The sequence below is a fragment of the Hyposmocoma kahamanoa genome, unplaced genomic scaffold, assembly GCF_003589595.1.
Source record: "Hyposmocoma kahamanoa isolate Upper Pololo Valley unplaced genomic scaffold, ASM358959v1 218, whole genome shotgun sequence".
NCBI classification, from domain to species: Eukaryota; Metazoa; Arthropoda; class Insecta; order Lepidoptera; family Cosmopterigidae; genus Hyposmocoma; species Hyposmocoma kahamanoa.
Window position 1 is genome coordinate 837,024 of NW_020653739.1, and position 13,175 is coordinate 850,198.

The window sequence follows — 13,175 nt, forward strand, 5'->3', positions numbered from 1 at the left end:
TATTTTGAATAGCTAGGAGATCTTCAGTGGACTGATAATCAAGACTGAGTAACCACTTTGTAATTTTAGTCTTACATTCATTTTTAGTTAAGAGGATAGAAGGCAAATATATTGTTTAATTTATTATATAAATAACTTCCGAGGAAACAGAAGAATTTACCTGCGAATTTAGTACCGAAAGTTACTGAGGAGCACACAGTGTGTTTCATTCTTTTATTATTGTAGGTTGGATCGAAAAATAATTGAGTGTTTGAACAGAGTGACATTCAAGATAAACAATTGGCGGACAGTTAGGACTTTACAGTGCTTATAGAGCTCACTAGTTGGATAAAGTCGTGGAAGGAAATGACACACTTTGAGTATTAAGATTAATACTCAAATATGTGCACTTTCGAGAGGAAGCAGGGCTGATGTAGGCGCTCCACCCTACACAGTGATGCAATACATCAAAATAGATTGGCATAGTGCCAGATAGACCATTCTAACAACTCGGGGATCACCAACATGTCTAAGGCTTTTAAAAATGTTGGTTAATTTACGGGCTCTGTTTGATACAGCATTAATGTGCTGGCGAAAGCTAAGAGTGTCATCCACAATAACACCCAAGTACTTGATGAATGAGGTTCTAGAAAGGGTAGGATGTGCAGGGAGTAGGTGGTTTGCGGCAAAATATGAGTGGGCAATAACATCAATATTCTCATGTTCGGGTATAGAACCTTTTTTGGTCATGATGATGCTCAAGTATCATGATCAATATTCTCATGATACATGAGCATTTTCACAATGTCCAAATCAATCTGCACTTTTTTAAAATAATATGCTGTAATTAAAAGGCGTGTTTTCTTTACGTTTGTCCTGTGCAAAGAACTATACTAATAAGTAAATAAACAGTTTATTTGTTATACATCTTAAAACTTTAATATTTGTATTAGGTCGATTTATAAAACAATAAGAAATATTATTGAAAAAATGTTCACAGGGTCAACTGTAACAGTGGATCAATTGTAACGTCACAATTGATACCGGGACATGTGTTACAACTGCACCAGAGCACGTATTAAAAAAGAATATTCATTATCTTCAAAACTACTGTAAAATACATACACACAGTAATATTACCACAATCTTTCATATGAAACTTAGTTACCATATTACACATATAAATTCTTCGTTAAAAGTACAATAATTTGTGTTACAAATCAATATATTCTTACCTTGAACACATCGAAATAGAAAATGACCTTTAACAGTCGAACGCACCACGCGCTGCCGGCGCTCGACTAAATACAAGACGGAAAGTGTCTGAAGAGTAAGTACAAGCACACACGCGTAAAATCGTCTGTCCGTTTTCGAACTATAGACAATGTTTCTATTGGCCCTTGTTACTTTTGCCTCCGCATACGCTATAGGTTACTACGTAACAGATACATCACTCTCACACAAAATCGAAAATACTTCTATAAATCTTACTAATGACACCAAGCGCTTACTACAAGGAAACAGGAATCGTAATCAGGCGCTCAGAGAGGTCAAAATAACGTTGCCTGCCGCGTGCAGTCGTGCGGAGACGAATGCTCATAAATGAGAGACTTGTATGAGCGCTTGTGCCGACATCGGTACACTCAACGGTACGCACTTATCGCGTAACCTTGTGCGAGCGACAGAGGCCTGGTTTGGGCCCCAGTTTCTCACAATACATTACTCTAAGCCTATATAATACTTTATGTACATACTTATCTCTGGTGTAGGTAACATTCCTTTCTTTGTCATGGACTAATAACTCAAGACTGCTAATAGCGATTTAAGACGTGACAAGACAGCATAGTCGGCAATCAGGTGTTTAATACCTATTGGTACGCCAGATGTCGCGACCTGTACCAAAGTAATTATATTGTTTTACATTGTCAATGTGCAATTTAACAAAGCTAGGTACTCTAAATTTTAGTGATAACATTGAATCAACTAGATGGCGCTTATTGCACAGATTTTATCATCGAGATTTTATGGACAGTGCCGCCTAATTTATTTATTTTGATTAGGATTAGCGCCATCTACCCGTATTAGCAAGCGTTAATTTTTATATTAGTTTGTAACGGACAATGCCATCTATTTGTCAAAGTTTAGAAATAATTTTAGTTCATGATCAATAATTTTAGCTCACCGCCCACTTAGGCTCAATTTATTTCGCGGTGGTACGGAATGGAAGCGAATTTTCGTAACGATATTGTACATAGTATAATGAACTTTATGGCCAATTGTGTAAAGTACAAACTTGACACGAACCAAAAACTTCTGCGGAATGCGCGAGCATTTGCAAGCATGCGCGAGAATTACGCGGATTTCCATTAAATTAAATTTCCATAAAATCAACGTCCACCACCACAAATCTAATTGAAAACACGTATTTTTTATACTAACTTAACACAAAAATCATAAGAAAAAAATTCTCTTGTAGTGTAGTTTTTGTAGGTTTTTTCAAATGGGGTAGCACCCACTGGACAGCATCAACCCCCGCCACCCCCCCCCCGGCCCCCAATTGCTTTCGACGCCCCTACTGCCCCCTAGGACTCTTCAGCGCCCACTGAGTGACAATAGTCACTTTGGGAGACCTTTTTTATTTCTACGCAGTGGTGGATTTGCAGTTTTGGCCGCCCCAGGCCATGTAGTCAGTACCAGTCGCCCCTTTCTCAGCACTCATCATATCGTCTGTTTAAAGGCAAAACCACATAAGTGACATTTTCCACAAATAGTCTAAAAATTAATAACCTTTGACTTTGACCACGATATAAGTTTCACTTGCCCAATTGGCGCACGATTTATCGCAACTAATAATTATTAATATTATAATTTGTCATGTTTGTCATGTACTTAAATTTACCGTCTTTGATAAGTGCTATTTTTCTTCAGGTGTATGACTATGACTTGCTCATATTAAATATATTAGCTAAATATCCTGGCAGTTCCCACGATGCCTTCATTTGGAAGGCAGTCATAGTTCGAGACCAAATGAAAATACTTCCGCCAACTGGCTTCTTGGTATGCACCTGTAATAATAATATATAACTCAGTAAAAAAATGTAAACCAAAATAACATGTACAAATAAGGTATTTCTCAGGTGATTCCGGCTACCCACTGGAGCTATGGCTAATGACGCCTAATGGCAGCCAGGTTGCAAAATACACACGAATGCATATTTTGGTAAAATACTTGTGCGAATTGTTATTTTTATTAATTATAATATATTGTCTAGACTACATTTTTTTTTATTTTTAGGCTCGGAACTCCATCGAAAGATGTTTTGGAGTTCTACAAAACCGTTTCAGATGTTTGCATAAGCATCGCGACCTAGCATATTCTCCAAAAAAAACAGGCCAAATTATTAACGCATGTGCTGTTTTGCACAATGTTCTGGGCGGGTTAGGGGCACATGCCGAGAATGCTGAGACGCAAGGAAGTGAGACGCAAGAAAGTAGCCCATCTCAACAAGAAATAGAACAAAACATTTAACTGTTTCAGAGGGGGCTCCTTATAAGAACTAGTTAATAAACAGATTATAAAAACATTACAACTTATATTTCCTTGTACAGGCTGAGTAGCATCACTTAATTTAAAACCATTAAAAGTCTTGTGTAATCATGATAGAGACTCAGTCTTTGAAAGCCTATTAAAAAGACACGACTCCATTTTACAGGACTCGACTCTAAAATTAAGACTAAAGGTTCGAGTTTTTTTAAGACTTAGTCATTATACTAACAGACTCAGAGTCGTTTGTTTTTACAAAGACTAGCGCCTTAGTAGTGCATGATAGTCAACAAAAAAAGTAGTAGATTTTTAATATACCTTAAAAGACTGAGTCTCCGACATCACTATCCCTGTGAAATAATCAATAAACATTTTACCTTAGTCGTCTTCGGCCATGGCAGTCATGTTCTGCTGCTCCACTGCAGTTGCGACTGCTCTAAGAGCAGCGGCAACCTCTTGCAGGCCTAATTTTATTGATGAGGCCACTTCAGCCAATCCTCCAGCTACGTGCTCTAAGGCAATCGCCTGCCTATCTAATGAGTCTTGCAGTGCGTCATCCACAAAACATTTTAAAAATTATATGTTATTATTATGTTATATTTATATTGTATTATTATATTACAACATAGAATTATATATATATTAAGAATAAATATCGCCCGTTTGCCAGAACAACGTATTGTCTATATATCTCGTTGTTTTGGAGATAACACGTTGTTCTGGCAAACGGGCGATATATATTCTATATTTAGGGGTTTTCCCTACAGCAAAAGTAATCATAAAGATGAATACAATGACCTACTATCAGCCATACCCATTACTAAACAAAGATTTGGTCTTGGTCCCCTTATGTATGCCAGTAGCATAAATGCATGTTAATGATATGAATTGCAGTATTATTATCAAGCATAAGCAACTCCCCAGGCAAAAAATAAAATTGTTAAATTGTTCTTGCCGTGGATGCCATAGACACACAACATACACAACCACGAATAACACCCACATTCACGGGAGAAATAAATGAGGACCATACAAATATTTCTCACGGCCCTTCGAACCTAGGACCTTTGCGTGCCAGGCCAATATGGTAACCCTTCAGCCATGGAAGCAGCTAATAGTATATAGTTAGCATAATACATTTATATACATACTTTTCGCTTTATGGTGCCGTTCTCCCAAGCCCTCATCTATCACTTCCACCTCTACGTATGCAGAGGGATCGGTTATTTTTTCATTCACCTCTGTTGGAGGAATCATGTCTGTAACCTATATATACAAGTGTTTTAGATCAAATTTAGGGAGTTTCCAATAACATAGCCAAAGACTATTCAAACACTTGTGTAATAAGTTAGTAATATAAGGTATGCAGTATTAGACATGTAATTAGTATTGGAAATGTACCCATGAATTATAATATTAGTACTACCCCGTTTTCTACTATAACCAATGATGACACAAGTTATCTTTTACACGCAATGCAATCCACACTCTTTCAGATAAAGGTTCTTTAGTTACCTCCAATGGGTCCTGAACGTCCTCCACCCCAAGCACCATTTCAATCCCACAAAATTGGAGGAGGGTCTCCTCAATCTGGGTGAGAGGTGAAGGGCCTGGCCCACCTCCAGAGCCCTCACAATACTTTTTTATTTTTAAAGCTTTCGCTTTTACATCACATCGCCAGTCCATCCAGCACTAAAACAGTTTACAATTATTTTAAAAAATTTCATCATGTTGTTCTTTAGATAATATGTAGTTACATACACAGTACAAGCGCACCTTCAACCATTTATCAGGGGTTTTGGTGGCCCCAGACCCAATTGAATTTAATGTTGTGGTCATCTCTTGCAAGAGTTTGGCCTTGTGCCGCACTGCATCAGGCCCCGTGACACGGCCTCTTGCCAGATCCTCATGGGCCATCATAAAGGCCAGCATGGCCTCGCGCTGCTGGGGCGATACTCTAGGCTGCGGAATTTTCTATAAATTGCTCCACAACAAATTCGTATATTTACAAGCCCAAGAAAATCATGAATAAAATGTAAACAATAATGGAAAACTCACTTTGCTCATGGTATTACTTTGCTTCTTTTCACTTATGTTCCAATTGGCGGTGCCTTTTTAGGATTTAAATTCCAATACTATTTTTCTTCCAATTGTTTCTTTCAGTAGGTTCTGCTATTGAACGAGTATTGTGGACATGAAAATTAAAAAATCAATACATAAGCTTTTTTATTTTTTCTTATTTCTCTTGGTCTTTCGTGGTAAGCGTTTTAGCCACTTACAAAATGTTTTGACTAACTTTGATATGGCATTTGAAAGTTGGAGAAAAAGTGCAAAAGGGATCAGGCGAGGAATTATGAGATGTAAATAAACATGGTATAAATATAGAATAAATATTATATTATTATTTCAGCTGTTAAATCTTTATATTATTTTCTAAAATAAATTTAGATAAAAAACATATATAGAAGAGTAATTGGACAACAACAAAAGATAGATGGAAGTCGGATGAGGCACTTGGGATTGGATACGATTCTGGATAAGAGAAGAACGATAAAGTTTTGGGCAATTTAAAAAAAAGTGATTTAAATCACCAATTTCACTGCAGTCACACACATTGTCAACAACTATATTGAATCTCGCAAGGTGAACAGGAGTACATACGTGACCTAATCTCATACGAGTCAAAATGCGTGCAGCCATTCTGCTCAGTTTTAGTTTAGAGAACCACGGTTTCACTTGTATTGATGGTTGGATGTTGCTATAAAATCTACCTTTAAACTGAGAGCTCTCCGTCCATGCCATAGTCCAATTATTTCTAGGAAATATCTTGAGAAGTGTGACCAGGTCATGTACTTTCTAACAAAATAGCAAGATATTTTTATTATTATATGTCTTCATGGCGGATAGGCTTGAGTCAGTGTCAGTATTCTTATAAAAATCATAAGTAAAGTAAAGGCGAAGTCGCCAATGGTATTTAATACCTCTTTAACCGGAATACCAAAAAATAAATAATATATTTCCGTACCTATGACGGCGAAAAAATAAAGCAAGAGAAAAACTCGCTCAGACTCATATAAATAAACAATGATGACAGTATAATAATTTTGACAATGACAGTAGAAAAATACCGTTTACAAAGTATTTTAGCAAAAAGAAAAGACATTTAGGCACGTTAATAAATTGATATTAAAACTAAAATCATTCATCACACTGGTAGGTTAACTTAAAACATAACATATCCAATTATTTTCACTTATATTTTAACCATATATCCTTAATTTTAAATTCCTACGAATTCGTTTTGAAACCAACAACAAACTACCTCTATAAACATTAAAACGAATGTCTCCAGGGTTTTTAAATCTGTGAGCGGGTCTCCACCCTGTCGCGTTCTCACAATCACATTCGTGCGATAGGCGATGCGAATAGCGATGCGATGCACGACATACATGTGTAAACGGTTAGATGTAATCAAACCGTTACGATATCGTAGCGATTTTATCTTGAATTGCTTTTTCGTATTCACGTGTGACACCGCGTTTACACTATCGTCGCGTCGATAGTTTCGACGAGATATTCATCGAAACTGTAATAATTATAAGAGAAAATTTAGATTTAAATATAAATAGTTACAAGGAATTAAATAGACTGGTCCGTTCTCACTCCAATATCAGTAGGTCTCTGTTATTTTTTGTTTGTTTGTTAGATGCTGCAGTTAATAAGATTAGTAAAGAAATCAATGAAATTTCAAAGACCTCTTATATCAATAAAATAATACAAGCTTACAATTTGTTTTTACATAATTTTCAGATGGTTTATGCTAAATTGAATGAGATTGAAAATATTATAGCGTTTAGTAGAATCGGAATATTACATCAATTTGTTGTTAATACTCAGGAACTTATAAGGATACTAAAGCTTATAGAGAGAACGGACAAGCTCGTATTGCCTTCAACTCCAGAAAATATAATAAAAATTGAGCAGTCAATTGTATTAAAATCATATGTTAAGAATTATGAAATTATATTTGTAATGGAAATACCTTTAATTAGAAAAGATACCTACTTTTATTACAAAATTGTTCCCTTACCAATCACCAACCCTGAAACAAACCTTACCTTAATTATTTTACCTAAATACCCTTACCTTATTGCAAAGGGGTTGAAAGCTAACTCGTTATCCACGCCGTGCAAAGCCGTCGAAGATGGAATGTTTCTGTGTGACGAAACGCAGACAATAGTTCCTGTTGAAGATACCTGTATTCTGGATTTGATGAGATATTCGAATGATGTTTCCTGCCTGTGCACAGATTCCAATAGAACTTGAAGAAATAAAGGTAGAGCCACTGCATTTGAACAGATGGGTAATATACACGAAGTTCGCAGTTGACCTCACAAGGTGCCCTGTGCCAATAAAATTCTACATTACACTCTTTCTGGTACAAACCTGCTCACGATAGACGACAAATGTGAATACAAAATAGCGAACCATTGTTTACGAGAACATACCTTAAAAGGAGAAAAATTACTATATCTACAACTTCCTTTAGCAAAGCTCCCTGCAAACCTGAAGACTGATATCCAAAGGAACATCAATCCTGTAAAATTAAATGGAGTTGACCTGACTAATTTAAAAATAATATCGTATGCGTTGAAAAACAATGAAGTGCCAAGCGTTAGTGTAGTGGATACGGAGTGTTAGCATAGGAACCATTGTCTTATATGTAATATTAATCATAGGTTTTCTTTCTTATATTTTATACAAATATTTCGTTTCCATATGCAGTTTTCGCAAAAGTCGCAATCATCCTCCAAAAAATTTGTTTTTCGGATGATTTCGAACTGAAGGAGGGAGAAGTTACACAGTCTCACTCCTATAGAGATAGCATGGTCATCATAAATGCACCTGCGCCCAAAACTGCGTAGTTGCATGTCTATAGTAGATAAGGCGCTTAGCAGTAAGAATATTGAATTAAAATAAATCAGTCTTATATCGACCATCAAACGAATTGTTCGTTTTTTATTAACCGACTTCAAAAAAGGAGGAGGTTCTCAATTCGACTGTGTTTCTTTTTGTATGTATGTTACGCGATAACTCCGGTATTTGTGAACCGATTATCATGATCCTTTTTTTTGTTGGAAAGGGGGTACTTCCATAGTGGTCCCATTTCATTTTGAGGAAAATCATCCACCTCTGAGGGTGGCTGTTCACGCATGAAGATTCCTTTTTATAAAAAGCGCCTAAATTTTACTAAGGAGCAATTATTTTCATGGTTGATTTTGCTATTTCTCCTATTCAAGGCGTTTTTCTCTCCATATACTTTGAGTAGTGAGAACCGATTTTTATTATCTCCAGTGTCAAGTCCTTTAAAGTGGCGAACTAGGATATTTCAATAAAACTTAGCAGATAGACGTAACTTGTACTTTTGAGGTCGGTTTTTTTAGTACTCTGTACTGAATTATTTTATAATTACTTTTTAAAAGTCATTTTCCCTCTGTCGCGATTTGACTACATATTGCACTAGGGAAACCCTGTGTTGCTGGTGCCATGGACACACACATAGACAACCACAAATTACACCCAAACTCAAGAGAGAAATAAATGTAGGCCATACATATATTTCTCCCGGCCCGGGAATCGAACCTGGGACCTCTGCGTGGCAGTCATGGCAGTGGCATGGTAACCGTTCGGCCACAGAGGCAGTTCAACAACAACTATATTAATATTATAGTCATAATATTTCAACTTCATGAATTTCATAGCTAACCGGCAGCTGTAATGGTCCGTTGAGTTAGACACCCGGGGATGTGACATTTAAAATTTCATAGAAAGTAAAACTATTACAATATCGAGTTCTTAGGTTTTCGCGAGTGTTACACATAGAAAATGAAACTATTTTTCCGGATTTAAATCATTGTAATAACTTATAATTTATTAAAATTCTAGGGTAAATCAATACTTTTAGATATAAAAATACCTGCAGTATATAATTTTAACCTTATTTTAATGGTATAAAATAATATTATTGTTTTTAATTACATTTTTAACCACAATAAAAATTACCTGTAAATGTACCTTTTACATGAATATGACCCTAATTCTGTACATGTCTTACCCTTACCTATTTCTACCGCCAAGCAGTAATGTCAGCATTACTGTGTTCCGGTTTTGAAGGGTGAGGATGCTGGTGGAATTATAGGCACGTAAGACTTGTCAACTTATGTCTCAGGGTGACGAGCGCAGTGGCAGTGCTCCTCAGATCTTCGCGATTTAAAGCTCTGAGTGGCTCTGCAACTGTTATGGGCAGGCGGCGTGTAGCTTACCATCAGGCGCACAACTTGTTTGTCCCATCACTTGATATTATAAAAAGAAACTAAACCTGTGGGTTTTTGATTATTAAAATACAAAGCTGATTATTAACACTTTATTTTGAATAAATCATGACACCAGTCCATTTGATAATAAATTTAATAGTAAACGTGTGGTTTATTCCAATGGGGACTTAAAAGGGCTAACATATTATTTGTGTCTTGCCTCAAATGTGTGAAATTTTGACATCTGGGCCGTCTGGAACATCTGGATAGACCCATAATTTTATATACGAATTCTAAAATGTTTGCATCATAATCGTTGCTTTTCTGTATGAGCAGTTTATCAATATGAAAGTTATACATTTTTGCATTTTGAATTCCGTTGATTTCTTGAGTTGGTTTTATTCCAATTTGTCAGTCTCCCAAAGAACCATTTATGAATATGCTTTGTAAATAAGCATTCTAATCGTATATTGACAGTTTTCATTTAATCTTTGCACTCATTATCATATAGCAATTATTGTAGTATTTGATAGTGAAGGTATGTATAGTTTTCCCATAGTTGTTTGATGTTAGTCACAATTAGATATTTCCCCATCAATATGGGCTATTATATGACATTTAATTTTATGTTTGTCATGATCATGTTTTCTTGTATAACATTTATTGCAAATATCACAAACGTATGGTTTCTCTCCAGTGTGAGTTTTTAAATGTGTTTTACAATCTCCTTTACGAACAAAAAATTTGCTACAGAGATCACATTTGAACTGTTTCTTACCAATATGAACCTGTAAATGATGCTTAAGTCGTGCTTTTGTTGTAAAACATTTATTGCAAATATCACAAATGTATGGTTTCTCTCCAGTATGAATCTTTAAATGGTTATTAAAACTTGAATTAAATGCAAAAACTTTGTTACAGTGGTCACATTTGAACGGTTTCTCTCCAGTATGCGTCCTTAAATGCGTATCATAACTTAATTTATAGCCAAAAGTTTTGTTACAGTGTTCACATTTGTATAATTTCTCTCCAGTATGCGTCCTTAAATGCGTAACATAACTTAATTTATAGCCAAAAGTTTTGTTACAGTGTTCACATTTGTATAATTTCTCTCCAGCATGGACATTTAAGTGACGTGTAAGTTGAGATTTAGTTGTAAAACATTTATTGCAAATATTACACTTGAATGGTTTCTCTCCAGTATGAATCATTATATGAGTCTTAAGTTCTTGTTTTGTTGTAAAACATTTATAGCAAATATCACACTTGCACGGTTTCTCTCCAGTATGGAACATAGTATGAATTTTGAGTTTACTTTTTGATGTAAACCATTTATTGCAAATGTGACATAAATACGGTTTCTTTCCATGAGTTTTTAAATGACACTTAAGTTGAAATTTGCTTATAAAATATTCAGTGCAAATATCACATTTGTATGGTTGGGTATCAACATTCAACCCATCAGATTTTTTCTGCACACATTTTGCTTGAACTAAATCTGTAGACTGCAACACCACAGGTCCTATGACCAATTCTTCTTTGATTTTGTTTGCATGCAAATCCCGCTCCTTAGTAATATGTTCTGCAACACCAATTTGCACACATTTTGCTTTAACCACAGCAGGAGGTTGTAATACCACTGGCCCTATGACCATCTCTTCCTTGATTTCGTGATTTGCAAACAGGTCCAGCTTTTCTGTAATGTTTTCTTCCGTAACATCAACTGGCTCTTGTTTGAGGTGGACATTTTTTAGTAAACCCATAGGGTTGTTTTCTAATTCACCTCCCTCCTTCTTAAAGTTCATAATGTATAAAAACCCTCACCGAATCACAACTGTTGTTTATTATCTCTTCGATTTTCACAAAAAAACTGCCCGCTCTTAAACTAAAACACTGCTTTTATATTATTCAGGACGACACCCACTCCACCATTTTGCTTCACAGTGTTGTCATCCTGAATAATAAATTCCGTATAACCATTACAAAGAAGAATATTTTCCTATAATTTGGTAACTAAATAAATTATCAATAAAAATCTATACAAAATTATCTGAACCCTACAATAATATCGTGTAAGCATTAGCTGTTGTTTCTATAAATTACATTTTTTGCTTGGTGAATGCTGTCTTTTTAAAATTTCGCCTCGCCAGCAGCGTTGTCAATGCCATTTGTTAAAAATCCCCAAAATTCACGGTTAAAATCTCTAAATATAGGGAGAGCAAATTTCATTTTCCCCACAAATTCCACACATGCCGAGTTCTCACTATTTATTATGAATACGCCGCATCAAAATATACCAAGGAATTATTAAACTCGAAATGAAACCATCTATTACGTTTGCTGTAAATGTGAACAGAATGTAAAATGTTTAAATAAAATGTACAGCAAATTATAAAATGAGATGACCGTCATCATTTATTTATTTTAATGAGATTCAACATAAATCAGTCTGAAAAAACACGCAAATAATTTTTAGCCTTATAAAATAAAGTAACGTAATCATTTCTTGCGCATTTGGTGACACTATGTTAAGGTCAGAAATAATCATCGAGTAAATTAAGTTTACACCTATATTTAATGATGATAAGTGGCAAGTTGTGATGTGGACGTACCAACTGCTCGGCTTTGTTTAGCAATAGGTGATTTCTTTTTTTTTCATACTGTAGATCGGTCCAAACGGGAGAGAGGACCGCGAACTCAATACGCAGATCCAACTGCTCTGATAATAATTCTGCTTAATCGGCTAATAATGCGAGTGACGTGACATGTTCAAAAAATCTTGATATCGTTCATCACAGTGTTATAATCAGTAACAATCAAACTAGCGATCCATCAGCAATCGATTGATTAAACAAAATGATAAAAATCTTCACATAGCGCTAATCCTCACAAATTTACTAATCGCGTTGAAAATTACTAAAATTCCCCGCAATTTGGGGAGTTCTCCATAAATTGGCAACACAGCTTGCCAGTGTCATTGGCATGTCAGTTATGTAAAAAAAAATTTAAAAAAATTCTTGGCTTTTCGAGTTTACCATTTCAGCCAAATACGGTGTTTTAACTTGTTTTTATATAAAACGGAACTTATAATCAAGAAGCAATAACATAGAGAATGGAAGAAGAGCATTAACCACTACGTTACAAGAGACAGGACCACATAACAATTATATTCACCGGACTCCCATTAACCAATTATGGTGACCGTCAGGATAGATGGTCGCCTGTGGCATTTGGCACTGAGTATATATTCAAGAATTGCTACCTATTTGCTACCTTTTCTAAATAATTGCTACCTTTGATATATTCTGAGAAATTTAAATTGACCAGCCATTCTGATA

The 13,175-nt window shown here is 35.4% G+C and overlaps 2 protein-coding genes across 4 annotated transcripts; both read right to left on the reverse strand.

Moving 5' to 3' along the window:
- Nucleotides 1-6: 6 nt before the first annotated feature.
- LOC113227829 lies at nt 7-6,588 on the reverse strand. Of its 3 annotated transcripts, none has more exons than XM_026460870.1 (8): nt 6,549-6,588; nt 5,582-5,695; nt 5,300-5,485; nt 5,039-5,215; nt 4,675-4,789; nt 3,901-4,065; nt 2,879-3,044; nt 7-1,872 (listed from the first exon to the last, which is right to left on the reverse strand). In XM_026460870.1, the coding sequence occupies exons 2-6, from the start codon at nt 5,588-5,590 to the stop codon at nt 3,902-3,904; spliced, it is 651 nt and encodes a 216-aa protein (XP_026316655.1). In that variant the 5' UTR covers nt 5,591-5,695; nt 6,549-6,588; the 3' UTR covers nt 7-1,872; nt 2,879-3,044; nt 3,901. The 3 variants fall into 3 exon arrangements, with proteins under 3 accessions (XP_026316655.1, XP_026316654.1, XP_026316653.1); XM_026460869.1 differs by having other exon boundaries at nt 5,300-5,497; XM_026460868.1 differs by lacking the exon at nt 6,549-6,588 and adding an exon at nt 6,295-6,427 and having other exon boundaries at nt 5,300-5,497.
- A 3,293-nt stretch (nt 6,589-9,881) lies between these two features.
- LOC113227828 (zinc finger protein 501-like) lies at nt 9,882-11,889 on the reverse strand. The gene has a single exon (XM_026460866.1). The coding sequence runs from the start codon at nt 11,640-11,642 to the stop codon at nt 10,407-10,409; it is 1,236 nt and encodes a 411-aa protein (XP_026316651.1). The 5' UTR covers nt 11,643-11,889; the 3' UTR covers nt 9,882-10,406.
- Nucleotides 11,890-13,175: the final 1,286 nt, after the last annotated feature.

Bases quoted from the DNA above. Each gene is read 5' to 3' on its own strand.
- LOC113227829 (XM_026460869.1), bottom strand. The intron at 4,790-5,038 runs GTAACTAAAGAA...TTGTATATATAG, and splicing joins ACGTTCAGGACCCATTGGAG to GTTACAGACATGATTCCTCC. The intron at 4,066-4,674 runs GTATGTATATAA...ACGCACTGCAAG, and splicing joins ACGGCACCATAAAGCGAAAA to ACTCATTAGATAGGCAGGCG.
- LOC113227828 (XM_026460866.1), bottom strand. From the start codon at position 11,642: ATGAACTTTAAGAAGGAGGGAGGTGAATTAGAAAACAACCCTATGGGT.